Genomic DNA, 27,152 nt, shown 5'->3' with positions numbered 1-27,152 from the left:
TATTTACATCAAACTGTGGGCAGTAGGGCCCAGTTTAGATACAGCCCTTGTCTCTTACCTCTACTTGTTTTAAACCAACTTCCCAACTCTGCACATTTTCACCTCTGCTCTGCATTTTCATTGATGTTCTTCAACAACTGTATCAGTCTGCTATCTGCTCCATACGACTCTGTATGACTGATCTATACTGTCAAATGCCTTCTGAAAATCGACAGAGCAAGTGTGTGTGTTCTTGTTCTTTCGTCGAGCTTTCTCTGCTATCAGTCTTAGTGCCAATATCTGCTGTGTGGTATTTCTATCTTTCCTGAACCCTGCTTGCTCATCCGCTAGATGATCTATCTGTGATCTCAGTCTCTCCATCAGTATCATCAGCACCTTGCCTAGATGACTCGTTCGGGCAATGGTTCTGTACTTCTTGCACTCCAATGCACTTCCTTTCTTGTGTAATATCACTAACACAGATCTTGTCCATTCCTTAGGTGCTTTCCCTTATTCCCATGCTACATTATGTAGTCAGCGTATTTCCTGAGTCATACTTTCTCCACAGTCATCTTTCCCGCGATCTTATCATTTCCAGGCCTCTTACTGTTCTTTAGTTTTCTCACTGCTCTTTCTCCTTCCTCCTTCAAAATATCAGTCTCACTGTCGATGCTCAGCCGAGATAATCTCTTTCAGTTCTCCAATCAGTCTCTCTGAGACACTCAGGTCCAACTGTGCTTTGTACAGATCGGTGCAATATATGACGATATAGCTGCACAATCTTCTTGCTCAAGAGCACCTCTTTGTTCTCACCTTTGTCGCCATCTGCTTCAGCTGCCACTTCCTCTTAATATTCCTCATCATCTTATCCACCTCCCTGGTCTCACGCTCACCGTAATACCTCTCTGTATCTTCACACTGCTCCTCTAATCATGTATGGGGACAGCTCTACATAAACGTTGTCTTGTGCAAATTGGTACCTTGCAATGAACCACAGTTTGGAATTACTACAGGCGCAAATGTGTGAAATCGAATCAAGGCAGCGAACCGACGTTTGTCTGAGAACCATGGCATGGAATTTCCTGGCTTCTGTGCTTGTAAAATCTCAACTGGTGGATCCCATTCACATGATCGCTTCATGGTATCTTTGTTTTAAAAGTTCTCTCTTGTGCCATCGAAGCATAAAACATGTCAGACTTTACGTACTGGTAGCTATCTGTGCGTCGGGAATTATAATAACTTGTTTTAAATGTGTAGGTTAATTGTCTCCAAGAAGATGTGTCAAGATATTGCAGGAAAGCAAACGCTATAATGAAGGCGTACCTCTTCAGGTGAGTGGCATTTATTGCATGCTGTTGACTAAATAAAACCCCATGGATTGTTTTTGAAAGCTTTTTCGTTGCACGGTTTTAAGGAACCGGTGCAGGTGAGCTGATGTCTCGGAGGCTGACCGGATGTTAGCAGTGAAGGGGACGCTTTCCACTGTGATCCTTTGAAACTAGTGGAAAGACCCCCAGTTAAATCAGCCCCACGTGTGTCAGGCCAACTGCCCGTCTTGGATGCTTCTAGGATCACCCTGGAAGTACAAGGGGGAACCGCTGGTTTTGCCTCTCTGATGTTTGGTGTGTGGGCTCACTGGGAGAATACAATGGACAACGCTCTAAACTGGTGTAAACTGGTGTTCCATTGTTTTCAATGGAGCTGTGTCAATAGGTACCTGGCCCAGGATCTCTGGAGTTCTGCCAAGGGGACAGTTGTCATAGACGCCTGGAAATGTAGGGCTGGAAGGGACCTCATGAGGTCATCCTGTCCTCCCCCTCCCCATGCCCAGGCAGAACTAGGCATCCCTAGGTCACCCCTGAGAGGCGTTTGCCTTGTGCCCATCCTGGGTGGGAATGGGAGGAATGGGCCAGACCAGAGGAGGGGAAGGACCCTGGCTTGTTCTGCACCCTCCCGCCCAGCCAGAGCCCCACCCCAGCCTGTTCTGCACCCTCCCGCCCAGCCAGAGCCCCACCCCAGCCTGTTCTGCACCCTCCCGCCCAGCCAGAGCCCCACCCCAGCCTGTTCTGCACCCTCCCGCCCAGCCAGAGCCCCACCCCAGCCTGTTCTGCACCCTCCCGCCCAGCCAGAGCCCCACCCCAGCCTGTTCTGCACCCTCCCGCCCAGCCAGAGCCCCACCCCAGCCTGTTCTGCACCCTCCCGCCCAGCCAGAGCCCCACTCCAGCCTGTTCTGCACCCTCCCGCCCAGCCAGAGCCCCACCCCAGCCTGTTCTGCACCCTCCCGCCCAGCCAGAGCCCCACCCCAGCCTGTTCTGCACCCTCCCGCCCAGCCAGAGCCCCACTCCAGCCTGTTCTGCACCCTCCCGCCCAGCCAGAGCCCCACCCCAGCCTGTTCTGCACCCTCCCGCCCAGCCAGAGCCCCACCCCAGCCTGTTCTGCACCCTCCCGCCCAGCCAGAGCCCCACCCCAGCCTGTTCTACGCCCTCCCACCCAGCCAGAGCCCCACCCCAGCCTGTTCTACACCCTCCCGCCCAGCCAGAGCCCCACCCCAGCCTGTTCTGCACCCTCCCGCCCAGCCAGAGCCCCACCCCAGCCTGTTCTGCACCCTTCTGCCCAGCCAGATCCCTACCCCAGCCTGTTCTACGCCCTCCCGCCCAGCCAGAGCCCCACCCCAGCCTGTTCTGCACCCTCCCACCCAGCCAGAGCCCCACCCCAGCCTGTTCTGCACCCTCCCACCCAGCCAGAGCCCCACCCCAGCCTGTTCTGCACCCTCCCGCCCAGCCAGAGCCCCACCCCAGCCTGTTCTGCACCCTCCCGCCCAGCCAGAGCCCCACCCCAGCCTGTTCTGCACCCTCCCACCCAGCCAGAGCCCCACCCCAGCCTGTTCTGCACCCTCCCACCCAGCCAGAGCCCCACCCCAGCCTGTTCTACGCCCTCCCACCCAGCCAGAGCCCCACCCCAGCCTGTTCTGCGCCCTCCCACCCAGCCAGAGCCCCACCCCAGCCTGTTCTGCGCCCTCCCACCCAGCCAGAGCCCCACACCAGCCTGTTCTGCGCCCTCCCACCCAGCCAGAGCCCCACCCCAGCCTGTTCTGAACCCTCCCACCCAGCCAGAGCCCCACCCCAGCCTGTTCTGCACCCTCCCACCCAGCCAGACCCCTACCCCAACCTCCTGTCCAGACCCCACACACAACATGCTGCTCCTGCACCCTGCCTCCCACCCAGACCCCACATCCACTCCTTGGCAGCCCCCTCCCTTACATGAATCCCGAACCCCACAGTTTTGTGTCCACCCTGGGCCCCAGAAGAGTTAATCTGGCCTTGGGGAAGCCCTGAACCCCAGTGCCCCACTTCTCCACACCTCTGGTGCTGCAGTGTGAGGGGAGTGAGGTGTCTCATCAGTGGCGACATCCCTGGGGGTTTTTTGTGGGTTTTTTTTTTTTGCTTCTCACTTTTATGTGGCTGCCAAATGGTTTGTCTGTGGGTCAGTGGCCCCCTACCCACCCTTGGGTTAGTCCTTACAAGAGGTGCCTGTGATTCTTCCTTTCTTTGTTGAAGATACGTTGCTCGGTGTTAGTCCGGAGGAAGCAGATATTTGTGCAAGCTAACTGTAGTCATTTCACACCGAGAACTTGAGTGTAAGCAGGCACTTCCTGTTCCTTTTTAACAAACGAAGAGGCTGATGTTACAAGGAGCAGAGACAAGAGACTGACTTCAGGATTTGATTATGGGGTGGGGAAAAGACCGCACTGCATTTCCCATGATGCATCATGGTTGTAACTCCCTTGATGCACTGTAGAAGTTCAGCCAGAGGGTGGCTAAGGTGCCTCATGGAAAATGTAGTCCAGCCAGGAAGCCTGGCCCCTGGTGGAGAAGGGGCATGAGGCCCTCAAATGACAATTGCCGTGTGGCACTGCATTGTTCGGAGCTGTTGAGCCAGTAAAAAATGGGATTTCATTTTGCACTGAAATGTGTTTTGTGGAAGCTGGATTTTCACTGACACTTTGATGAAAAATTCTGAAGGTACGCTAACCCATGTGCCCCAGTCACTAGAGGAGCACACAGCACCACTCGAGCATGCATGGGCTCCGTGTGCTCACCGCTGATCACACTTGCTGCCTGACAAAGTATCTGATGCAAAATGCGTTGAAATTAATGCAAAGTGGGTGAACACAGGATTAGTTCTGGATCCCTTTCAGGCTTCTTAGATTGAAGGCAACACCAAAAGCACCTAAAGCAGTTAGGTGCCCAGCACCCATTTGTGTTCATATCCCTTACACAACGCTGTCCTTTTAACTGGACCATCTCACTTAAGGGGATTCGTCTTGTCTCTGCTCACATGTGCATTTTGGGGGATGTCCGTCTGAAAAGATCAATGCGCGAGTTCAAACCAAGGCATTGTTCAATACAAGTTCATTATTCAATATGAGGCAGGAATTGTGTGGCCAGTTAGGGTGGAGGTCATGTTAGATTGTCAGAGTGGTCCCTTCTGGTTTAGAGCCTACAAAAAGAATCAGGCCCGGGAAGCACAACTGCGAGGAGGAATTACCTCCCTGTTGTTTTCTGGCTTGGTTGTTTGTTCTCCTTCCCAGAGGCAACGTGTTGCTCAGAGAATTCCCCACAGACGCCTTGTTCGACGTGAATGCCATTGTCGCCAACACCCTGTTGTAAGTAGAGTGAACGTTCAGCTGTGTGAGATCATTTGCTCTGTCTTTCGCTTCTTGCTTGAATAGGGTGACCCTATTTCACCTAGGCCAAATACGGGACACCCTGGGGGGGAGGGATGACGCCTTCCTGGCACCTGAAATATGACTGTCCGGACCAGAACGGGACAGATGGTCACACTGCTGAGGCAGTGGCTGCCTTGTGGGGGTTGCCAGCCTGCTGGGGGGAATGGGTGCTCCTTGGCTGCAGGGGGCGGCTGTGCCTTCTGGCTGCCCATGCTTCAGAGCGCCAGGAATGGGACTAACAAGAAGTCCTGTGGCACCTTATGCTCCAAAATATCTGTTGGTCTATAAGCTTTTTTGGGCAAAGACTCACTTCGTCAGATGCAACCTTCTTTGCCCACGAAAGCTTATGCTTCTTGTTGTTCTCAAAGGCACAGACTAACACGGCCACCTCTCTGCTACTTGTCAGGAATGGGACTGTAGCCCCACCGACAAAGCTTCTGGCTTCCCCAAACCGTGGTGAGCTGGGAACAGGGCGGCAGCCATGCCAGTCCGGCTCCCAGCTCCCTTGAGCTGTGGAGAGTTGGGCAGCAGCTGCACTGGCCTGTCTCCCATCACCCACAAGCCGCGGAGAGCTGGGGAAGTAGTGGCAGCCGTGCCGATCTGGCTGCTAGTCCCCCCCAAGCCTTGGGGAGCTGGGAGCCAGGTGGCAGCTTGTGTCCCCTGTTCAGGGGGAAAGGGCAGCTCAGCAGGGGGCCCTAATCCAGGGCAATTAGCCCTTTTCTTAAAATAAATTGTGATGCCTTCCTGGCACCCGAAATACGGGGCTGTCCCCGCCAAAACAGGGCAGATGGCCACTTTGGACCTGAAGCCTGGCCTAAGCATGAACGTGGGGCATCCTGGGGGCGGATCCCTGCTGAGCGGGGGGCTGTCCTCTCTGTCGGCGCACGTCCAGCAAACCTGTGCAATGAATTCTGGGGCCCAATTGGAGCCGTTGCACTTGCTGCATCCCAAGGCAGGTAGCCAGAGGCTCATCGACTCTGCTTTTTGCCGGCAGTTGTGGGTTCCGATTCTCCAGGTCTGTCTGCACAGCAGCCTTATTCCGAGACAGCTATTCCAGAAGAGCTCTTCTGAAATAACTTGTTTCAGAATAAGGCCGCTACACACAAAATGCGTTTCGAAATAGCACTTAGCGCTTTCGAAAAACAGCGTCTACGCACATAGGCTGCAGCTACACTGGTAAGCTCTTGCGAAAGATTTTTGGAAGGTCAGGGGCTCTTTCGAAAGCTCCCACAGCGCATCTACACGCACAAAGCCTTCTTTCGAAAGTAAATCGAAAGAACGTGGCGCTCCTTTCGAAAGCACTCTTCTTCTCCCGTTTCAGGAAGAGCGCCCCCTTTTGAAAGCTTCCCTCAAAAGAAATCTTGTGTGGATGCTCCGCAGGCCTTTCTTTTCGAACGAGCTGTCCTCGTGGTGCCGGATTTTTCTATCCCTGGTCCTTTCTTTCAAAAGAGCAGGGGCTGTGTGGACGCTGTCTTTCGAAAGAGCAGATCACTCTTTTGGTCGGCTTTTTCGTGGGTGGACGCACTTGTTCGAAAGAAGTCCTTTCGGAAGAGATCTTCTGGACGGGCTTCTTTCGAAAGTTCTCCGTAATGTAGACAAAGCCACAGAGCCTATTTCGAAACAGAACCATTGGATGCGCTAAGGCTCATTTCAAAATAGGCGCTGTTCCCTGTCCTAACAGCCCCTATCTCCAAATAACTGTTTCAAAATAGATGCTATTCCTCATAGAAGGAGGTTCCATCATCATCATCAGTCCCTTGACCGAGGTCGTTGGGGTGCCTGAAGAAGGAGGTTTACCAATTTCAAAAAAAGCCAACCACTGTTTTGAGTTTGGTTTGAAATAGTGGCTGCGTCATGTATGCTCTAGGTTAGTTATTTCGAAATAACTGTGCTGTGTAGACCTACCCTCCATGTCCTTTTGAAGGCCAACGCCGTCAATGAGATATTTCTGTCTTCTCAGTGCCCTTCTCTTTAACGAAGTTAAATATATTACAACGCTGCTGGAGCTCCAGAATCTAGAAAATTCTCTGAAGGGAAGATCCAATATCGTCTTGGCATATGTGCCGGCAATTGGAACACCAGGTATTAAAATCAACCTTCCATCTTCATATCCCTTCAAGAGCTTTTTCGGTGTTTTTTTTTTAATAAGATAGCGCAGAACTGAATTTCTGACCCAGCTCTCCTGACACGTTGTTTTCTTTTTCAGAACAATCCACCCTGGCGTAGGGTACACAGGAATGCATGCAAATTTAGTCCGGCATATAGTTTTCTTGAGGCCAGTTCTGAAAATCTAGCTGTAACCGTTTGCATAGGGGAGGGAGTGGACTAAGAATGTATTAACTGGAGCGTGTTTTTTTTTAAATTTTTTAGAGCACAGAGCGGTGATGGAAGCTGCTTTTGTATATGGTACCACCCACCAGTTTGTTCTAAGCACAGAAGTAGAGCTGTTGAAGCACATTGGGTGGGTACAACCAGGGTCGCCAACAGTGGTGGCGGGTAATAGGGCACTTGCTTGGGGCCTGGTGATTTAAAAGGGCCCCAGGCTACGGGCCCTTTAAATAGCCGGCAGAGTCCTACATGATGCAGTCCAGGCAGCTCTGAGAGCTGGTGTTGGAGGTGTGGCGTGGTGTGGGTGTCACAGAGGGCTGGCTTCCTTAGCCCCGCCCCTTCTGCCCAATGCCCCACCCCTTCTGCTTATGCCACCAGCCCTGGATGCAGCTCTCTGAAAAAGGGACTCTTCTAAACTGTTTATGCCGGTGGCTTGGTCACAGTTCCCTGCAGGAAGAAGCACAGACCCAGGTTTTGAGAGCTCCATAACCAGCACCGTTGAAGTGAACAAGACTACCCACGGAGGGGAGAACTCTTTGCTGGAAATGTAGCAGAATCTGCCTGCAGAAGTGGCTGAACTGTGCCCATTTCAGTAGAACTAGTATCAGCCTTTGCCCCTCCATTGAACTGAACATGCAGCCGTGCTCCAAAGAGTTACTGGAAAAGCCATGCGGGATGGCACCTCTGCAGCTCCTCACTGATGTCCCTAGTGAACGGGGCCAGTTAACCAGTGAAGAGCTGGTTTTTCTGACTGCTATCCTGAGCTGCGTCTACACGTGCACGCTACTTCGAAGTAGCGGCACCAACTTCGAAATAGCGCCCGTCGCGTCTACACGCGTCGGGCGCTATTTCGAAGTTAACTTCGACGTTAGGCGGCGAGACGTCGAAGTCGCTAACCTCATGAGGAGATAGGAATAGCGCCCTACTTCGACGTTCAACGTCGAAGTAGGGACCGTGTAGACGATCCGTGTCCCGCAACGTCGAAATTGCCGGGTCCTCCATGGCGGCCATCAGCTGGGGGGTTGAGAGATGCTCTCTCTCCAGCCCCTGCGGGGCTCTATGGTCACCGTGGGCAGCAGCCCTTAGCCCAGGGCTTCTGGCTGCTTCTGCGGCAGCTGGGGATCTATGCTGCAGGCACAGGGTCTGCAACCAGTTGTCAGCTCTGTGGATCTTGTGTTGTTTAGTGCAACTGTGTCTGGGAGGGGCCCTTTAAGGGAGCGGCTTGCTGTTGAGTCCGCCCTGTGACCCTGTCTGCAGCTGTGCCTGGCATCCCTATTTCGATGTGTGCTACTTTGACGTGTAGACGTTCCCTCGCTGCGCCTATTTCGATGTCGGGCTGAGCAACGTCGAAGTTGAACATCGACGTTGCCAGCCCTGGAGGACGTGTAGACGTTGTTCATCGAAATAGACTATTTCGATGTTGGCTGCACGTGTAGACGTAGCCCTGGTGTCGGAGCCCCAAGCTTTGTCCACCAGAACTTGTGTCTTTTCTGCCTCACCAGGCTGCGGTGCGCATCCCTCATCCTGGAGGTTTTAAACTTCCACTGAAAATCATAGCAGGTAGAGCTGCTGTCTCAGTCCCACACAGCCGGAGGTGGGGATTCAGGGGTGGGACTGAGCGCTAATGGGGAGGAGTTTACGTTTTTGAGTGGAAAATCAAACCAACCTGTGTACTCCAGTCTGTGAGGCATTGGGATCAGAGCCTCTTTCCCTAACACTGGACAGAAGGGGCAATTTCTGACTATATTCTGGCCTGGCTCCTAGCGCGGTAACACCGGAACACCTCACGTACCAGGAGGCATCAGGGAAATCTTGCTGAGGATCCAAGAAACGATGCGATGATCCGAATCCCAAACCTTTCCCGGGAGTTTTTCCAGCGTCAAGTCTCTGGGTGCACCAGCAGGGACGAGACAGTCGTTGTGGAATACAGAAGAATACAGTGTTTGCCAGAGCTTGCTGCTTGCACAGGTGAATGTAACAGGCTGCAGCTCGGGCCAGCGCAAGCAACAGCAAAACTTGAGCCCTCTGAATTTGTTCTCTCCTTCCCTTCGCTCCTCATCAGCCCCAAGGTGCAGCTGTGCTGCCTCATGCTGGAGCGCCCTGACTGCGTGATGTTGGGGCCAGAAGAGACAGTTACGATCATCCAGTCTGAAGTCCTAGAGAATCAGCTGAGCCATAGAACATCACCCAGTGACTCCTGCGCTGGGGGGGTACCAATGCCTTTGAGACCAATAAACTGTGGCTGAACTGGAGCCTGCCTGGGATGAGCCAAAGCCATGACACCGCTGTCTATCGAGGACCCAGCAAGCACTCTGCCTCAGTGGTCGTGTGTGACCATCACTTGGCTCCCACAGTTCATTGCACTCATGTCCCTTGACTTCGGTGGAACCAGCCTTGGTCCAAAGGAGATTCTTTGCTTTATATTCTGGTTTTCACCCTTTAATAAGTGACAGCGTATCCCAGGGGTTAGGGCCCCACCGTAACCTGTAGGAGTCTCCGGGTCAGTTCCCTGCTCGATCACAGAGGGCCCAGGTTGCTTCAGTGAATTCAGGCAAACCTCACTGAATTCAATCTAATACCATTGGGCTCCACTGGGTGTGTTTTATTGTGGTGCTCTGTGCACCTTCTCTGGTATCAGGCAGAGGCTCCTGTCATTCTGCTCCCCGAAGAGGAGTGCGTGTGCAAGTTCAAAGTGGATTTGCCAGAGGCCATCAGACAAAGAGGGGGTTGGGATTAATAGCTTGATTTCAAGCTAGCTCAGGGCCTTGTTCTTGGTGCAGTGAAGGAACAGGGTGGATGGTCCACAATGGGCCCAGTCTGTAGGGAAGGATGGGGCCTATAAGCCTGGATGCTTGTTCTGAGCGGAAGCTGGGATGAACTTGAAGCCACAAGGAATTGCCCGGGGGTAGGGGCTGAAGGACTGCTCCTGCTGGAGCCCCTGCCAAGGTGGGGGAGAGCCCTGAGAATCTCATTAGCAGGCATGTGGATTCTTGTATTGATTTTAATGGGGTTTCTCTGGAATGCTTGGCTCCTTGGGGTGCTCCACCCTGGCATGGGGTGAGCTGTGCAGGTCCTTGTCTCTATAGCGATGACACCTCTTACGTGTCTCTGACGGGAAAGCCAGCCGGTGCGCTTGGGCAGCCTGTCTCTGCTGGGAACCACCCAGGGAAGGCTGGGAATTGTGCAGCCAGGACATACTCTAGTCAGGCGGGAGAGAAACACATCTCTCCACCTACAAGGACCATAGCTTGGGAGCCAGAAGGTGAAGGTGGCTGCTCCTGCTGGACCGCCGAGGGGAGGCACAGTGCTGGGCTGGAACAGTGACAAACCCCGTGTCTTCTTTTTCTCACCTAGCCACGAAACTTCTGACGCATTGTCTGCTCGACTCTTCTTCTGCCATTGTCAGCGGGCCCTGGATCCGGCCCAGCCATGCAGGAGGACTCCCATGGCGCAATCCTTGACCACGCTGAACATACACACACACCTCAAACTGATGGCGGCCCCACTGGTGGTATGGGTTGCGATGCTACGCGTCATAGTCTGCACTGGAGGCTCATGAGGGGAGGGGAAAACCTCGACCCTGCTGAAGTCAGTGGAAAAGCTCCTGTTGGCCTCGGGGGGGGGGGGGCGGGTCTGGAATGGAGTCCTGGGCTTTAGTGTGTTGGCTGGGAGCATGGCGCCTTCCCAGTGGGGAGTGAAAGGGAGGGGGGATTTGGGGCCCGATCTGAGAGCTCTGCAGAGCACATTTGTGTCTGTCCCTGCAATGAAGCTCTTCTCTAGATCACATCAAGCCGACAGAGATGTTCTGGATATACCCTAGCACTGGAAGGGCTCTTGAGAGGCCATCAAATTCAGACTCTGCACTCGCAGCTGAACCTGCCACTATCTCTGGTGGATTTAGACAGGCCCCCTGAAGGGCTGAACTCACAGCCCTGGGTTTACAAGGCCAGTGCTCTCACCACTGAGCTATCCCTCCTCCTCTGGGGTGGGGGGTTCAAGGGCAGCTGAAAAGTGTGTGTAAATTGGCTTCAAACCAGCAGAGACTCTGCCTCAACTTGTGTGGCTGCAAGGTGTTTGGGGCAATGAAAGGGCAGCTCCAGAGCCCCTCTGCTGAGCTAGAAGTGAAGAAACAGGTCAGAATAAGACCCCCCCACCTCCCCCCCCGAGGGCGCACCAGCTGCCCTTTGTCTTGCATCATGGGCCGTGCCTGGTCTGCCGTGCAGATCAGTGGCTGTGCTGACTGCAGCTGCGTGGTGAAAACAGGGAAGGAAAAAGAGTCCAGGCCATGCTGCTCCTTCCTGGCAGGATTTGTAAAGCCACTGCAGGGTTTAGCGCGCTGGGGCCATATTAGAATCAATGGTCGCAGATAATAAAGTACCAATTTTTAATGACGAAGGTAATTAACCTTTGGAGCAACTGACTTGGGTGGAGGGATGGCTCCTCCAGCTCTGGCAATTTTAAAATCCAGACTGGATATTTTTTCCCCACAAGTTCTGTTCCAGTTTAACCATGCTGCTCGGATTTGAAGCGGGAATCAGCTTCAGTAAGAGCCGGGGCCTGGATTATGCAGTATCTCTTTTCGCCTTAAAATCCAGGAAAATCCCGGCCTAGCTTGTCAACATTTTGATGCACAAGATGCTTCTCCATTTAAATATCACCCCAAATGGGCATAATCAGATGGCAGCAATTCAGATGTTGAGTGGTTGGATCCTAGTTATGTAGGCGAAGCTAAGATAGTATCTCATTATCTGCTTTGCAGAAATTATCTAAAATCTAAGCTTGTTGCTCACCTGTGTGTGACCACGACCATATACCAGGAAGCTGTTTAAACATGTAACTGTGTCTCGTCTTTAGACTGAAGTCGCTGAAGACCCAGAAAAGGTTTCAACTGTCCATCTCCAGCTCGGTCTGCCACTGGTGTTTATCCTCAGTCAGAAGGAGACTTACCAGGCTGATAAGGGAACTGCTGAGTTTGTTGCCTGGCAGCTGCTGGGGAAAGCTGGAGTTGCCCTCTTGTCAAGGTATTTAAACTCAGTAATATTATAGCCTCCTATAAGGCACCCTTCATTTGATGGCAATTTATAACTTTGTCCTGCTCAGGCTAACAAGGACGACACATTCTAGTTTACACCGGTGACGATTCCGAACAAAGGCAGTGGAATTACACAAGAGTAAATGGGACCAGATCTGGGCCCTGTGGCAGGTTGTCAGGTTATTGGTCCCTGCACGCAGGGTGTTTTTGCTGACTCCTCCTGGCGGTCAGACCAGGCTGGCCTCGTTAGTTTCATCGCAGGAGTCTAAAGGGGTTTAGATCTCAGTCTGGGTCTGAGCATGACAACACAGGAAGGAGAAACGGCCAAAGAAGCTTGGGTAAAGAGTTGTGTTTTGTTCTTCAATTAGGAGGAAAGGAAACCCCAGGAAGGGAGAGGAGTTGCAGGTGCTGACTCAGAGTGTGGGTGGGACAGGGCTGTGCTCTCTGCATGACTGTCCTCCAAGCAGGAGCCGCTTGCTGTTTGTGCTCCTGTTATCACTGAGCTGGGTTGCGATCAGTGTTCCCTGTCAGCTGAGGGCTTGGAGCTCCCAGGAGCTGCTGCAGCGTCAGTAACCACTCGCCCCGCGGTGTTCGAGATGCCCCTGTGGGGAACAGGGCAGCACAGTGCGGCAAAATGCGGCTCAGGAGAGCCGTACACATGGGGCGCCCCTCTGGCCGCTCCATGCACGCGCCCCAGCACATGGTGGGACAAGCGTGTGGGGGCAGTGGCGGAGGCTGCTTCAGCCCGGGATGGCTTCAAGTGAGTAACCTCAGGGGGTGCATGGCGGGGCGGCTGGGGCAGAGTACCTGGCTCAGGGGTGGGCAGCATCTGGCTGGGGGGTGGGGTTGGTTAAATTTCTCTTGGATGCCACTACTCTAGCCTAACTCTGCAGCCTGTGGCAGAACCCCCTTCTAACATCAGTGGGAGCAGAGTCAGGCCAAGGCCTCTTTGAAACCCACGTCCTTCAAGAGCGGCTGGGCTAGAATTCCCACGCTTCTCAGCCTTACTTTGCAAGAAATATACAGAACACCCTGGCCTGGATCCTGGGCTGTGGCCCAGCAGCTGAGGAGGGGGGTGGGCAAAGGTAGGTTGGCATCTCCCACCTTGACAGCACCCCTGTGCTGCCAAGGAAGCACCAGTGCCTACAAGTTAGACAGGACCTAGGGGATCATATGACTGTATCCATAACACCGTTTCATATCTGCTTTGTATTGCAAAAGGGACTTCGTAGAGCTGAACGTTCTGCTCCGGTCTAACGTCGCCCTCAAGACAGCAGAAGAGGTTAGTGGCTGTGTTTCTTCATGACACGATTGACTCACCTTGAATCTGACTGCCTGAACACAGGCACTTCCTGGTAAAAGTTCAAGGTGTGCTTTGTTTTCCTGCGAGTAATTAACAGTACCCCGGGGAGCGTAAAAGTGACCTTTCTTCCCTTATCAATGCAGAGCGGCCCAGATCACTAGTGCAGAGCTGTGGTTGGCTGCTGAGACGGAGCAAGACCAGCTCCATGATACAAACGTACATGGGTGGAACTACATCACTTGGGGTGTGAAAAATCCACCCTTCTTGTCCTGCAGCTAAACTAGCTCATCTTCCTCCTGGGCATTTGCCAGTGTGTCCTCTAGGCTTTTTCCATTTGGTGCAGAACAAATTTTATTATTTGCACCCAGGCATGTGCTGATGTGAACCACCAAAAGACACACATACTGCCGGCTATGAGCTCTCTGCTAATCAGCTGGGTGACACCTGAATATCTCCTGGGCGGCTGCCCGAGCTCTCAGCTTACAGGGAACATTGGCATTGTCCCCCTGATTATTTCCACAGCACAGTCAGACCCCTCCTTCTCTCCCAGCTGGTTCAGTCTTCTCCCATGTGATCGGCTCGCCGTTTCCCTGACCGGTTGAGTTTGTAGCAGGTCTTAAACAGCAGGCAGTTCGCGAGACGTGAATGTAGCCTCCTGGCTGAGGCTGGCAGCCAAGCGCACGCAGCTCTCTCATTGGAGGGAAAAGAGTCTGTGTCCTGAGAGATAAGGCAACAAGCGGGAGCGTTTTGAGCAGGGGACCTCTGGGAAATAGGCTTGCTCCAGTTCTCATACAGCAGTGCTGGTGGCTGGTGGCGGAAGAATCCCAAGCATTGTTACAGGCTGGGGACCGAGTGGCTCAGCAGCAGTACGATGGAAAGGGACCTAGGGGTTATAGTGGATGAAAGGCTGGGTATGAGTAAACAGTGTGTCCTTGTAGCCAAGAAAGCTAATGGCATCCTGGGGTGCATTAGGAGGAGCATTTCGAGCAGATCTAGGGAAGTAGTTATTCCTCTTTATTCTGCACTGGTGAGGCCACATCTGGAATATTGTGTCCAGTTTTGGGCCCCCCCCCCAGTATAAAGAGGATGTGGATTTGCTGGAGCAGGTTCAGTGAAGGGCAACAAAAATGATTAAGGGTCCGGAGCACAAGACCTGTGAGGATAGGCTGAGGGATTTGGGCTTGTTTAATTTACAGAAGAGAAGACTTAGAGGTGATTTAATAGCAGCCTTCAACTTCCTGCAGGGGAGCTCTAAAAAGGAGGGTGAGAAACTGTTCTCTGGTGTCAGATGGCAGAACAAGGAGTAAGGGTCTGAAGCTGAAGAGGGAGAGGTGTAGGTTAGATATTAGGAAAGACTACTTCACTAGGCAGATGGTGAAGCACTGGAATGTGTTGCCTGGAGAGGTGGTGGATTCTCCATCCCTTGAGGTTTTTAAGTCCCGGCTGGACAAGGTCCTGGCTGAGATGACTTAGTGGGGGTTGATCCTGCTTGAAGCAGGGGGCTGGACTAGATGACCTCCTGAGGTTCCTTCCAGCCCTGTGATTCTGAGGACCACATTGCAATGGCCAAATACAAAGATGAGAGCCCCCTCTATTAGGTTAAATCTGGGGTTTTAAAGCTGCAGTCCAGAGACAGTGGAAACTGCCTCCTCCCTGTCTTGTACCCCACATGGGAAGGGGTGTAGGCAGGTAGGTCTTGTGGCAGCATCGTCGCCCCAGATTGTTGGTGCTGCTGCTGCCCCCTGCTGGTTCTCGCCAGCCACTCGGTGCTGACTGTACATTTGCTGGTGGAAGAAGAGAAGGGGAGAGGAGAGTCACCTGGTGGACACCACAGAAACCCCCTGGGCAGGAGGAGGAACTGCAAAGTCATCTGGACTTGGTTGCCTGATGTTCCCCCTGCCTGGCTGGGCCATGGGATGTGTGAGGGTGGAACCAGGTGCAGCAGCTCTGGAAGTCTATTGACGTGCCCCGAATCAAGCAAGCAACTGCAACATGGCCGTGGGGTTCCACTGCGTTTGACACAGAGCACCCTGGTGACCCCATCTGGTATAGTGGCAGCTGCAGCCGCTGCGAGAGCGCAGGTGCAAATCCAGGCCTTTGTGTTCCAGCTGGCATTTTGCTTTTCCTCCAGGGCCTGCCGATCAAATACCTGCTTTTGGAGGACACTGATGAAATAATAGCCCTTGTGGAAGACAAGATAAAGGGTGAACAGATCCAGGAAGAAGAGGATGAGGAGGATGAGGATGAAAGGGACAATAACAATCAGGGTAAGTAATGTTTGGAATGCTCCTTTTCACACTTAGTTAATTAGTGCTTGCCAGAGACCTTCTGAAAGGTGCAGAAGTACTGTGTGGACCGGCTGAAGTGATGCAAAAGGGTCTGTGGTTCTTCTGGTCCCTCAATTTTTAAGTGTCCACCTTGAGACACTTGGTTTTCAGAGGGTGAGTGTTTGTTGCTGCCAGAAAAACAGCCCCTTTGAGGTATTTTAGGTCAGTCCCCAGAAGAATCTAGGCTGCCCTCTTCTGACTGCCCACGCACACCTTGCTTGGATTTTATTTGTCTTACAGAACAAGTGTCCATGTAATCTTCCGTCATAATGCAATCGTAGAAAGTTGCTGGTGTTTTCCAGGAATTTCCCATAGAATCGGAATCTGCCAACATGAAGAAAGGAACAGCTGGGCCTGAGTCTGAGGGAAACAAAAATGTATATGGGTTTCCTAGATAAAGTATTCAGATGCACACGTCCTCAGCTGGCATAAATCTGAATACCTAGTAGAATAGTGTTAAGTATCAGTAGCAAATCCTGACTGCTCCAAACGGTCTCATTCTTGTTCCCCATCTGTCATATCCACCTCTTCCCTCTCCTCTCATAGTGAGACTGTCAGCTCTTTGGGACACAGACTGTCTGGGTTGTATATATGTACAGCACCTGGCACAATGGGGCCCTCTTCTTGACTGGTGGCTGCAGGTGCTACTGGAATACACAGAAGGCAACATAACACATTCCTTGGTTCCTCTGTTCAGATGCTGGCAAACATTGAATTCCTGCCGTGTCTGTGTGATCATATGTTACAGACATTCAAGATGACCAGGTGATGGAAGCTGTTTACAGAGACCGGAAGCGAGAACTGCCATTGGAACTCATCCGAACCCTGACAGAAGAAACGTTTCATGCTGCTCTGATGGAGTCTGCCCACACGGTGGTGCTGTTCTATGCTAGTTGTGAGTACAATACACAGCCATCAGTCGGGGGCTGTCCTTTTCTTATTTCGTTTAGTAGATTTTTACAAGTCTTGTATTTAGTTAATTATTTCTATTTAAACAATAGCTGAAAAGATTCCTGACCCCCCCCCCGCCAAACTCATGCATCTGATGAAGCGGGTCTTTGCCCACGAAACCTTATGCTCCAAAATATCTGTTAGTGTATAAGGTGCCACAGGACTTGTTGTTGTTTTTGAAGATACCGACTAACACGGCCACCTCTCTGATGAAGATGCCTGTGCAAGTCTTCTCATATCTTCACACTTAGGCTATGTCTACACTACCAGGTTTTTACGAAAAAGCCAGGGCTCGTTCAGAAAATCCCATGGAGCATCTTTCAATATTCAACTGGAAGAACGGGGACTTTTTCTGGCAGCCCTGTTCTGCTCCTGGATGGGGAAGAGCGCCTTTATCTGACAGATTCTTGTAGAAAAAAATGTGTGTGTAGACACCCCCAGGGGCCCTGTTTTCAAAAGAGCTGTCCTCCATGGCGCTGGATTTTTCAACCTGCAGCATTTCCTGGCCTGTTCTTTTGAAAGAGCGGCTGGGCCATGGTTACATTCCAGAAGAATTTCTTTCGAAGGATCAGTGTAGTGTAGCCCTAGCTCTCATGAACAATACGTTTAAATCAATTTCTGTAATAGATTAATACTGAACGCATTTTGGCGTGTCATTTTGGAAGATCTTTTGTATTTCTTTCGTAGTGACACATTCAGTATAATTCTACCCTCTGCATTGCAATCCTAGTGCCGGAGCGGTTCACTACAGTAACTCCTCACTTAACTCTGTAGTTGTGGTCCTGAAATGATGTGAAGTGAATCCAATTTCCCCATAAGAATTACTGTAAGTGGGTGAGGTGGGCTTAGATTCCAGGGAGTTCTTTTCAGCAGACAAAAGGCAGCGTATACACAGACTGTATAAGTTTTAAACAGTTTAATCCGGTGCACAGCAAGGGTGATTGTGAAGGTCGATTGAGGCGGTGGAGTCAGAGGGTGGAGTATTTTCCAGGGAATGTCTTCCTACTAAATGATGAGCTAGCACACAGCTGAGCCCTGAAGTATTGACATGTTGTTAATGTAGCTTCATTATTTTAGAGGCAGCATGGACTGAGGCGGGAGGGAGGGAGGAGAGACGAGAGATGCTTGGCAGTGGCTGCAGACACTTCCTGCAGAAACTGACCATGGGGATGAGCCCACACATGCTGTGGAATCTCTGTCACTGGAGATATTTTCAGGCTGGTCTAGACAATGCTCGGTGCTGCCGGGAGGGCAGGAGACTGGACTCAATGACCTTTTGAGGTCCCTTCCAGTTCTAATGTTCTGTGATTCTGTTCTGCTGGCATGCATCACTCTGTCCTCCAGACAGGGCATACACATCTGCTTAGTGCCGAGGGTGTGTGTGTGTGTGTGTGTGTGTGTGTGTGTGAGAGAGAGAGAGAGAGAGAGACACACACACACACACACAGACATAGAAGCATGCGCCATGTCTGAGAAGGAACTGACCCCCACTTCAAGTACACTGCCATTGTAAGTAGACCAGACCAGCACCCCTCTTCCCCGACCAAGCTGCTCCTGGGAGCAGCTCCAGGGCAGAGCGTGGAAGGAGCATGGTGGAGGGGGTGGAGGGGTAGCTGAACTGCAGCTGCCCTGCTGCGTACCTTACAGAGAGCTTAGGGGAGTTGATGAGGGGGCTGTTGGATCACCCTGGTGCCAAACCCCCGTGAGGACAGGCAGCTTTTCCAGACAAGCCTGTAAGTAGTGGGCAAAGCAGGCAGCCAAATGACAGTATAAGGGATCCCTGCAGCATTTTAAAGAGCCACATGCTCTAGTAGATAAGCAATGCGACAATGAAACAGCATTAACCCAGAAAATGTTGAGTAAAGAGTTGACTTAAACCCTTGTCCTCCGAGTGGAGCATAGGTCATCTACAAGTCTCCACTCTGTCTTGGGACAAAACTTCTAGCTGACCCCAGGAGCACCCCAGTTGTTTCCTTCAATCTCAGTAGATCCATTAAATTGTAAGGCTACCATTGCTGCCTGTGGTCTTCTTCCTGTCCTGCCATTCCAGAAAAGGAGCGGCCTTTTTTATTTCAGCAAGTGATGGCAAAGCTTGAGAAACTGGAGAAGCTGGTTATTGAGAGAGTAACCTGTCCTGTTCACAGGGAGCAACCCCTCTGCTGACAGGCCATATGTGATGTAGCATGGTCTCTTTCTTGGTAGTCACGCAATAAAGGGTAGGATGTCTTTGTGTCACCCTCCTATTTGTGAGTCCGTTGATGGCTGACCAGCCCAATTCTGGAGCTGCAGGTCTGATCACAGAAGGAGCAGGTGCTGGTAGCTGTTGGAGGGGTGCAGGACAGTTTTTGATGCTCTTTTCTTCATCTCCACCTCTCCTTGTCTACACTGCGGCGGGACATCTCAGATTGCACCACCCCTTCATGGATCACCGTTCTCCACTGGGGATGGTCCTGGACAAAGTTCTCCCAAGTGCAGATACCGATGCTGCGCTTTTTCATGCGCCTTCAGCAAGTCCTTATATTGCTTCCACTGGCCCCCAACGCTCCTCTGTCCTTCCTCCAACTCGGAGAACAGAATCTGTTTTGGGAGGTGCTGATCAGACATCCAAACCACATGGCCAGTCTAGCGAAGTTGTTGGTGACTGATAATGGCTTCGATGCCGATCATGTTCAACTTGCCCAGGACTCTAGTGTTCGTTCGCCTGTCCTCCCAAGGGATAGTTAGGATTCTCCTGAGGCAGCGTTGATGATGTTGTTCACATGCCTTCAAATGGTGCTTGTCGGTTGTCCCTGTTTCACACGTGTACCATAGCATTGAAACAAGCACTGCGCGGTGTACAAGGAACTTTGTAATGACGGCGTCTCTTGTTTGTTGCAGGGGAAGCGGTGTCTCTGGCGATGTTGCAGTCGTATGTAGAGGTGGCTACTGAATTAAAAGGTATAGTGCCAAAGCGACATAGCTGTTACAAAGCTGGCATGGGTCATACCCGGTATCCTGTCCTCTTTTCACAGGAGGGAGAGTTTAATTCATGTGAAATCCTGGCCAACTTGCATTGACTGCAATGGGGAGAGGATTTCATCCAGTATATGTACACCTGTATACACCCAGGAGCTCTTCTAACTTCTGCGGGCTTATAATAGCCGCTTAGGTTATGTCTACACTGCAGTAGAAGACCCATCTTCTGACTCAGGCTTGCAGGGGTCTGGCTGTGGGGCTCTAGAACTGCCATGTAGACATTTGGGCTTGGTCTGGAGCTGGGCTCTGTGACCCCGACACACAGGAAGCAGATGTCCTAGCAAACTTCAACAGCTGCACTTCTGTGCAGAGCCTTGACCAGGGGCAGAGTGAGGTGCTTGTGAACAAGAGCCCAGGAAGGGAAGCTCTGGAGATATAATTTGTGATACTCGCTTGGTTTGTGTTGGTTTGATCCTGTTCAGTGTTTCCCTCCTTTTGGACCCCAGGAAGGGAATCTGGCCGCGAGCTTTGCTAGTGGCTGTTCGTCAGTTAAACAGAGCTCTTGAAAACAAACAGGAAACCTCAGAGAGTTGGTTGTTATTATTATTATAACAATAGTGTGGCTTAACCATTGAACTGCTCCTCCAGGTGGGCACTGCATATGCTACACCAGGTTGGCAACAGCAGTCCCTGCTCTGGAGAAAGGTCCACCAGTGAAGTCCTGGCCAGTTGACTTCAGTGGGCCTGAGATTTCACCACATGTGTTATGAAATGTCTCCACTGGGACTCACTCCACCACCTCACCACCGACAGCGCGTTGAGCTAGGAAGGGGACTGTCCATCTCCTTTGTCCCTTAGCGTGGTCTGCTGCGGTCTGAGAGGGCGACTCCATTATCCTGAAGCTAGTTTTTGGTGTGTCATAGCCCCATCCTGCCTGCAGAACAGAACAGGGAACACAGCAAGTGGTTGTGACTTTGGCAGTTACGAAAGGGGCGCCAGCCCAGCAGCTGCCTGACCTGATCCCCAGTGGCAAACTCAGGGTGTGTCTAGACCATGCGGAAGTTCGACCCCATCAGGGTCGATCTTCTGGAGTGTGATTTTGTGCCCTTGGTGGAGATGTGCGAAATCGAACAATCTGAGGTTGGTGGGTAGCCTCTGTGCTCCTCAATATCACAAGGAATAAGGGAGGTTGACAGGCATGTTTCTCCCATTGACTTTCCTCTGGGAGGATGGCCAGGTAGGTCGATTGCAGATCAGTCAGTTCTAGCTACGCAATTACCCTGGCTGGAATTGCGTATCTGCAGTCGACTAACCTGCCTAGTGTAGCCCAAGCCTAAGTAAAATGAAAGAGAGCTGGGTGTGAATGTTCAGGTATGTCACAAATGTCAAATCAAGGCTCTCCTTTGTTCCCTCCATCCCCAGGGCTGCTCAAATACACCCCTGTTGCATTGGACCCTTGCAGACAAGAGTGAAGGAGAGCTGTAGCTGCGCAGAGAAAGGAAGATAATGAGTAGATCAGCTCAGACATTTTCCATTGAAATAGATTTTTGATGAAAAATCCTCTTTTTATTGAAAGCAAAACATTTTGAAAACACTGACCCCCCTTCTTCTACCCTCACTGCCCACGTTGGAAGTTATAAAACATCCCTTTCCAGAACAGAAGGTTTTGATTTTTTGCCTCCTTTTGAAATGAAATTCATTGTTTTTTTTTGTGTACATTGAAAAAGTTGGAAAAGTTCAAGATTGGAATGAAATACTTCAGCTTTATCCAAGTGTTTCATTTGAGCCCCAAATCACTCTTTCCCCTGGAACTTTGCTTCCTGGGAAATCTTGACACTTTTTGCTTACCATTTTTGGAACAGAAAACATTTCAAGATCCTGGAATTTCCCCATGAAACACGAAAAAAACCCAGTTCCTGTTGAAAGCGCGTAATTAGGAACAGTAATGATCTGGTAGCCAGTAGGTGGCACCAAAAACTGAAAATGTTACACTGGTGGGAAATGAGGGAAGAAGATGTCAGAGGTGGATTTCCCGTCATGGGGTGGGATTAGGTTTGCCTGGTGAGTTATGTAGAATCACAACAGTGGGAGGTCAAAGCATGGCACACAGACCATTGGCTTAAATCTGCCATCTCTGGCTACCAGGTCTAGCCTAGGCAATGCCTGAGGGCAGGGAGTTAGTGGGACGAAAGGGAGCAGGGTGCTCTGCCTTTCCAAAAGAGAGCTGAATCCTAGTGGTGTGCGTCACGTCTCTGGGCAAAGGAGCCACAGGGGTGGCTTATGTGATGCGCTGCAAGATCCTTCCTCTTCCCTGAAGGATTCACGATCTTGGGCTGTAGGGGGGAGACTTCAGGCTGGGAATTGCTGACAAGGTAACAGGTTATGCAAGAAAAGCCTGCACGGCATTAACATGATGGGTGCGTGGTCCCCAGCAGGTGACTTCCAATGGAGCTGCACTGCAGTAGAAAGACAGGCATTGCCCCGTTCAGGGGAGACATTATGCTGACCTCAATCCAGGCGGGAAAGCCAGGGAAAGCATGAGATAAAATCTCAGCCCCCCGAAGCCGGCCGTGCTCTCTGCTCCGGCTCCTGCCCTCAACGCGTTACAAAAACAAGGTGATCCTCTTGTGTGGTTTATTCCAGGCATGGTGTGACTGTGTCGCCAGCATGGTCTACGGCTCAGAGAGAGACTCTCCCGGAGACGCTGGCTAAGGGTTTGTGAATTGGGTTGCTTCTACCTGGATGGCAATTCCACCAGCCCTGGCTGGCTTTAGAGGTTGTCAGGTTGGGCCATGTCCCAAGTCTTGAGGCTGCACTGTGGACTGCATTCTCTGTGGGATTTTCACACTGGGAAATCCTTCCTTCTTGCCTTGAGACCTTGGCCATCCGGGGTGTGTTCTCTGCTTAGCAAACCGACTGTGCTCAGAACCACCCCCCAGTGGGGAGCTCATGTTCTAATCACTCCCCACTTCTGGCCCCTTGTTCTCACTGGCTTGGTCTCTTCCACCTTTCGCCTGGTGCAGGCGTTTCATGGCCATTCCAATAATTAGCTCAGTGGGTTGGCTTTCCTGCCTCCATTTCAGAGCCTTACAGAATAAGCTTGAGGATGATGGGGATTCTAGCCCGTTGCATTTTAAGCCTCAAGTGGCTTCATCTTTGTATGCCAAAATCTAGATAACTGCATTCAAAGAACTTCTGACGGCCCCCTTCCTCCGCCTCCAGGAAGACCAGCTATCCGTCCCGTTGTTGAGATTCTCTGGGTGAAACTGCCTAAGAATAACAGAAACGCTTAGGTAGGATCACAGCTGGCTTTGCCAGGGGCTTGAATTTCCATTTGGGAAGGCACAGTCCAGAGGCCACACACAGCTAGCACAGGGGAGATAAAAAAAATGGCATTTCAGATTAAGGTGTGTCTGGCCTATGCAGCAGATTGACCCGGTTTGGTTAGATCTTCCAGAGTTCTGTTTCGCTCACCTGAGAGAGACACACAAAATCAGATGCTCTGGAGTTGTCAGTTGACCCCTGTACTCTCGATATCGCGAAGTGTATGGGAGTTTGATGGGAAAGTGTCTCCCATCCATCTCCGTCTATGAAGATGGCCAGGTAAGTCAACTGCAGATAAGTTGATCCTAGCTATGCAGTTGCTGTAGATACAATTGCGTATCTGCAATTGACTTACCTGCCTTATGTAGACCAAGCCTTAGTGAATGATCTCGGTCACCAACTTAAGCAAGAGTTTGACTTCTTGGCATCCCCCAAAAGAATGCAGTCTAGTGCCTGTGGGGCAATGTCTTTTGCTGTGAGAATAGCAGAGGTTTTAGGAATGACAGAGCCATCGACCTCAGTGCCCCTCATCTGGCGGAGTTTTGACTGGCATGATGTCAGCCCTCTGTGAAACAAGACAGAGATAAGAACGCAATTGGACTGGACAAACTGTACACTGGCCAGGAAAGAGTTAACAAGTAGCCCCGGGCTCAACCAGCCCACTCTGTCATCCCTGCGGAAGGTGTCAGGTGTGGAGGGGACAGCTGAGCTCAGCTGGGGTCTGACTGGGGGCTTCCAGCTCAGAGAGTCTAGGTGGGGGCCAGGACCTGACCAGCGCCTGCAGCCTGCGAGAGGGGAGGGCGTTCTGATGCAGGAATGCTGTTGTGTGTGCAGCCAGTAATGGGACGGTTGTTGCTGCATGAGACGGCTGGAGGCAGTGCCCTGGCTGATCAGGGTGACAGCCAGAGACACTTTCCTGGACCCACAGGAAGAGAACCGTCAGTCTGGCTACAAGCAAGCAACACATTCGGCCAGCAACTTACGCTGCTTTCCCTCTGGGCAGGGAAGTTGGTTGCAGAGGTGGGGTCACGTTTTCAAATGTCACAGTCTAACAAAGCACAGGAGTGTGGGATTTTCAAAAGCACCTGGGTGGCTTAGGAGCACAAGTCCTTTGGCTCAGAGAAGCTCTGAGATGCCTAACACCCCTTCGAGAGTTTAGAGCCTACCGGCCCTGGAAGATCTGGGCTGCTGTAGATTTAGCATCCAAAAAAACATGGAGCTGGACGTATGTCCCATAGATCTGGAAGGTCATGAAGTCCAGTCCCCTGCTCTCACAGCAGGACCTATCACCATCCCTGACAGAGCTGGGTTCTTTTTGATTTTTAACTCCTACCTGCCGCAAGCCTTGGAAGGCCCCGGCAAGGTTTTCACTCACAACCGCATCTGTGCAAGGCCAGTGCTTTAACCACTGACCTAACTCTCCCCCTCCAAAAATGAGGCCTCTGGGCTGGCAAGCTCTGGCTGTGGGGAACATAATCTTTGGACAGGCTGAGTAAAATGAGTCTCGCCTCGACAAAGCCCTGGCTGGGCTGATCTGATGGGTTTGGTCCTCTCCCCTGTTGGAAGGCCATAGGCTAGGGCAGGGGGCTGGACTTGATGGCTTTTTTAGGTCTCTTCCAGCTCTATTGTTCTGTGATTCTATGAGACCAGGGCATGAATTCTTGGGACCCGGAGCTTTGTGGGAGATGGGTATCTCCAGTGGCTGGAGATGGACATCAGGGGAAGTGGGCCCAGTAGTTCAGAAGGGGTGCATTGTACGTGAGGCTGCTGTGAATTGCAGACAGGGAATCTGAAATTCCTAACGACTTGACTGGCCCGGTGTCCGTACACTGGCTCTGTGACGTTGCACATGCGTAGCTGAATCCTGGCTGGAGGTGAAAGCTCTTTTGTTTCTCCTAAACGTTCAGCCAGAAGCTCTGCTTGGCGAAAGGGACGGTAAGTCAGAGAGGCTGAATGCTTAAAACTTGTTGCAGCTCCAGGCCCAATCCTGTAGGGAGCTGAGAGCCTTGTGACAAGTGTTGAATCTGATGACTGTATTATTAAAGGTTGCAGTGAGCTGCCTTACAGCAGCGGCTGTCAGTCTTTCCAGACAGCTGCACCCCTTTCAGGAGTCTGATTTGTCTTGCAGACTCCCAAGAGTCCTCTCATGTAAAAACAACTTGCGTACAAAATCAGACCTAGACAGGCAAAAGCGTCACAGCCCCCGCGTACTGAAACACTGCCGGTGTTCGCAGAATACAAATATTGTACTCACATTTCAGTGTAGTGTGCGTAGAACCACATAAACAAGTCATTGTCTGTCTGAAATTGGAGTTTGTACTGACTTCGCTAGCGCTTTTTATGTAGCCTGCAGGAAAAGCAGGCAAATAGCTTGATGAGTTGATGTACCCCCTGGAAGACCTCTGTATCGCCCCCAGGGGATGCACTGCCTAACATGCTGGTTGCTGGTAAATACATGTGCACTATAACACCTGTCACCACCCTTTCTTTTTGGGCACTGAAACGATTTTGTGGTGGGAGAGGAATATGAGATGATATCCAAGATTGGATCCCTTAAATATGACAATTGGTCAGTTCTGATTTAAGGGGATGCCCTTGCATCTTGTGGCTGCGGTAGCCACAGAAGCCATTTGTCCTCTAATGCTCTGACATCGCTTTATGGTTTCAATGGCATCATAACCCCATAGTTCAGAGCTGACTGTCATTTTCTTGGCCCGTGCAATGTACACGGTGCAGAAAAGCCTCCGGTTAACACTCCGCTGAATGTGAAAGTGCAACAAGCAGTGGACTCCATCGAGTGGCGTAATGAGCTGCACGGAGTCACCAAAAATGAGCCGCCCACGCAGTGGTAATTAATACATGGGCAGCCGGGTTCCCTCTGGTTTTTTTTCCATCCGTTCGTGGAATAAATTTTGTTATGTGCACCAGGCCTGTGCAGCTGTGCACCATCAATAGAAACCCAGGCTGCCAGCTGTGGCACTCTGCTAATCAGCTGGGCGGGACCTGAATCTCTCCTGGATGGCCACCCAGGCGCTCCGCTTACAGGGAATGCTAATTAGCAGAGAGGGGAACAATGGTTAAACGCCATCTTAGTAAGCGCCACAGCAGTGCAGGGTGTGATGGGTGAGGTTCATTTAGGGCCAGCTCTCGAGTCTCCTGCACACTCAGACTGAGGTCTTCCTGTGCAACCAGTGTCATTGATTTCAACGGCAGTACACCAGACTAAGGTACTTCTCTGCTAGAGTAAGGATATATCAGAACCTGGCCTTTACCACTGCACTTACGGTAGGTCTGAAGCGAAAGGATTTCTCACCTCGCTAATTACTGATAAATACAGTGATCTCCAAGCGCTCATTTGGAAAACTCTCTGCTGGAATAATTTGTCGTCGAGTCTTTGCTGCTTAAACTTTATTGTGCATATTTTTGTCTTCCAGGAACCCAAGGAATCTCCCTTGCCAAAATAAACTGCTGGGAGTGGCCTGATGTCTGCACAAAGCAGAATGTCACCCAGTTTCCCATTATCAAGATGTATGAGAAGGGAGTGAGATCACGGACTTACACAGGCATGCTGGGAACAGCAGAGCTGCTCAGATTCCTCAGGCTGTGAGTGTCCTGTTGATGCTGGAGTCATTAATACTTCAGCTTGACATGGCTGCAGGATTGTTAGGGTCCCAGAACCATTGTCCTTTGCGTAGTAATAACTTGAAAATCTTAATTTGAACGCCAGGTTTATGCATTTAGTTGGTGGGGGTGTGGAATGAGCTTTAACCACCTTCCACCCATTGTCATTGTCAGGAACGAGGTATTCTGAAAGGACACTTCCATCCCTTAGTCTGGCTCCCTGTCACAAGAGAGCAACGCCTTATGTTTGTTTACTGTTTCGAGCGTCACAGCTGATGGGCCTCCAAACCCAGGTCCACAGGAGCAGCCACGTGCCAAGCTGTCACTTGGCAGCTGCTGACACTTCCTTACCTGGGACTCATGAAGCCCAGGTCCAGGTTGAGTCTCCACCCCGAGCTCCTAGTGGCCAAGTCTCCAAGGAGGTGATTGGCTCACTGGCCTGACTTAAGCCTGCAGCAGGAACAGGAAACTGGCCAAACTGGGCTCCATCCCACTCCTGCTCCCCCAGCTGAATGTCCTCGCATCTGACTTGTAGTTCTGAGCTCTTGCTTGTCTCTTACCTCTGAGCCCCTGCTACTGGCCCAGTTTGACCCAACTTGTGGT

The 27,152-nt window shown here is 51.5% G+C and overlaps 1 protein-coding gene across 3 annotated transcripts in view; it reads left to right on the top strand.

The window, feature by feature from the left end:
* The window catches only part of TXNDC16 (thioredoxin domain containing 16), a 75,818-nt gene that overhangs the window by 24,654 nt on the left and 24,012 nt on the right, over nt 1-27,152 (top strand). For all 3 annotated transcript variants that reach the window (XM_074996217.1, XM_074996215.1, XM_074996216.1), the window contains 11 exons: nt 1,237-1,310; nt 4,571-4,645; nt 6,669-6,790; nt 7,079-7,169; nt 10,391-10,547; nt 11,891-12,057; nt 13,290-13,350; nt 15,503-15,638; nt 16,447-16,593; nt 19,527-19,586; nt 26,363-26,531. In XM_074996217.1, the coding sequence (XP_074852318.1) occupies nt 1,237-1,310; nt 4,571-4,645; nt 6,669-6,790; nt 7,079-7,169; nt 10,391-10,547; nt 11,891-12,057; nt 13,290-13,350; nt 15,503-15,638; nt 16,447-16,593; nt 19,527-19,586; nt 26,363-26,531 (1,259 nt within the window). The remainder of the gene's footprint in view (nt 1-1,236; nt 1,311-4,570; nt 4,646-6,668; nt 6,791-7,078; nt 7,170-10,390; nt 10,548-11,890; nt 12,058-13,289; nt 13,351-15,502; nt 15,639-16,446; nt 16,594-19,526; nt 19,587-26,362; nt 26,532-27,152) is intronic.

The sequence above is a fragment of the Carettochelys insculpta genome, chromosome 6, assembly GCF_033958435.1.
Source record: "Carettochelys insculpta isolate YL-2023 chromosome 6, ASM3395843v1, whole genome shotgun sequence".
Taxonomy (NCBI): Eukaryota; Metazoa; Chordata; order Testudines; family Carettochelyidae; genus Carettochelys; species Carettochelys insculpta.
This window is presented reverse-complemented; position numbering and strand designations above follow the sequence as displayed.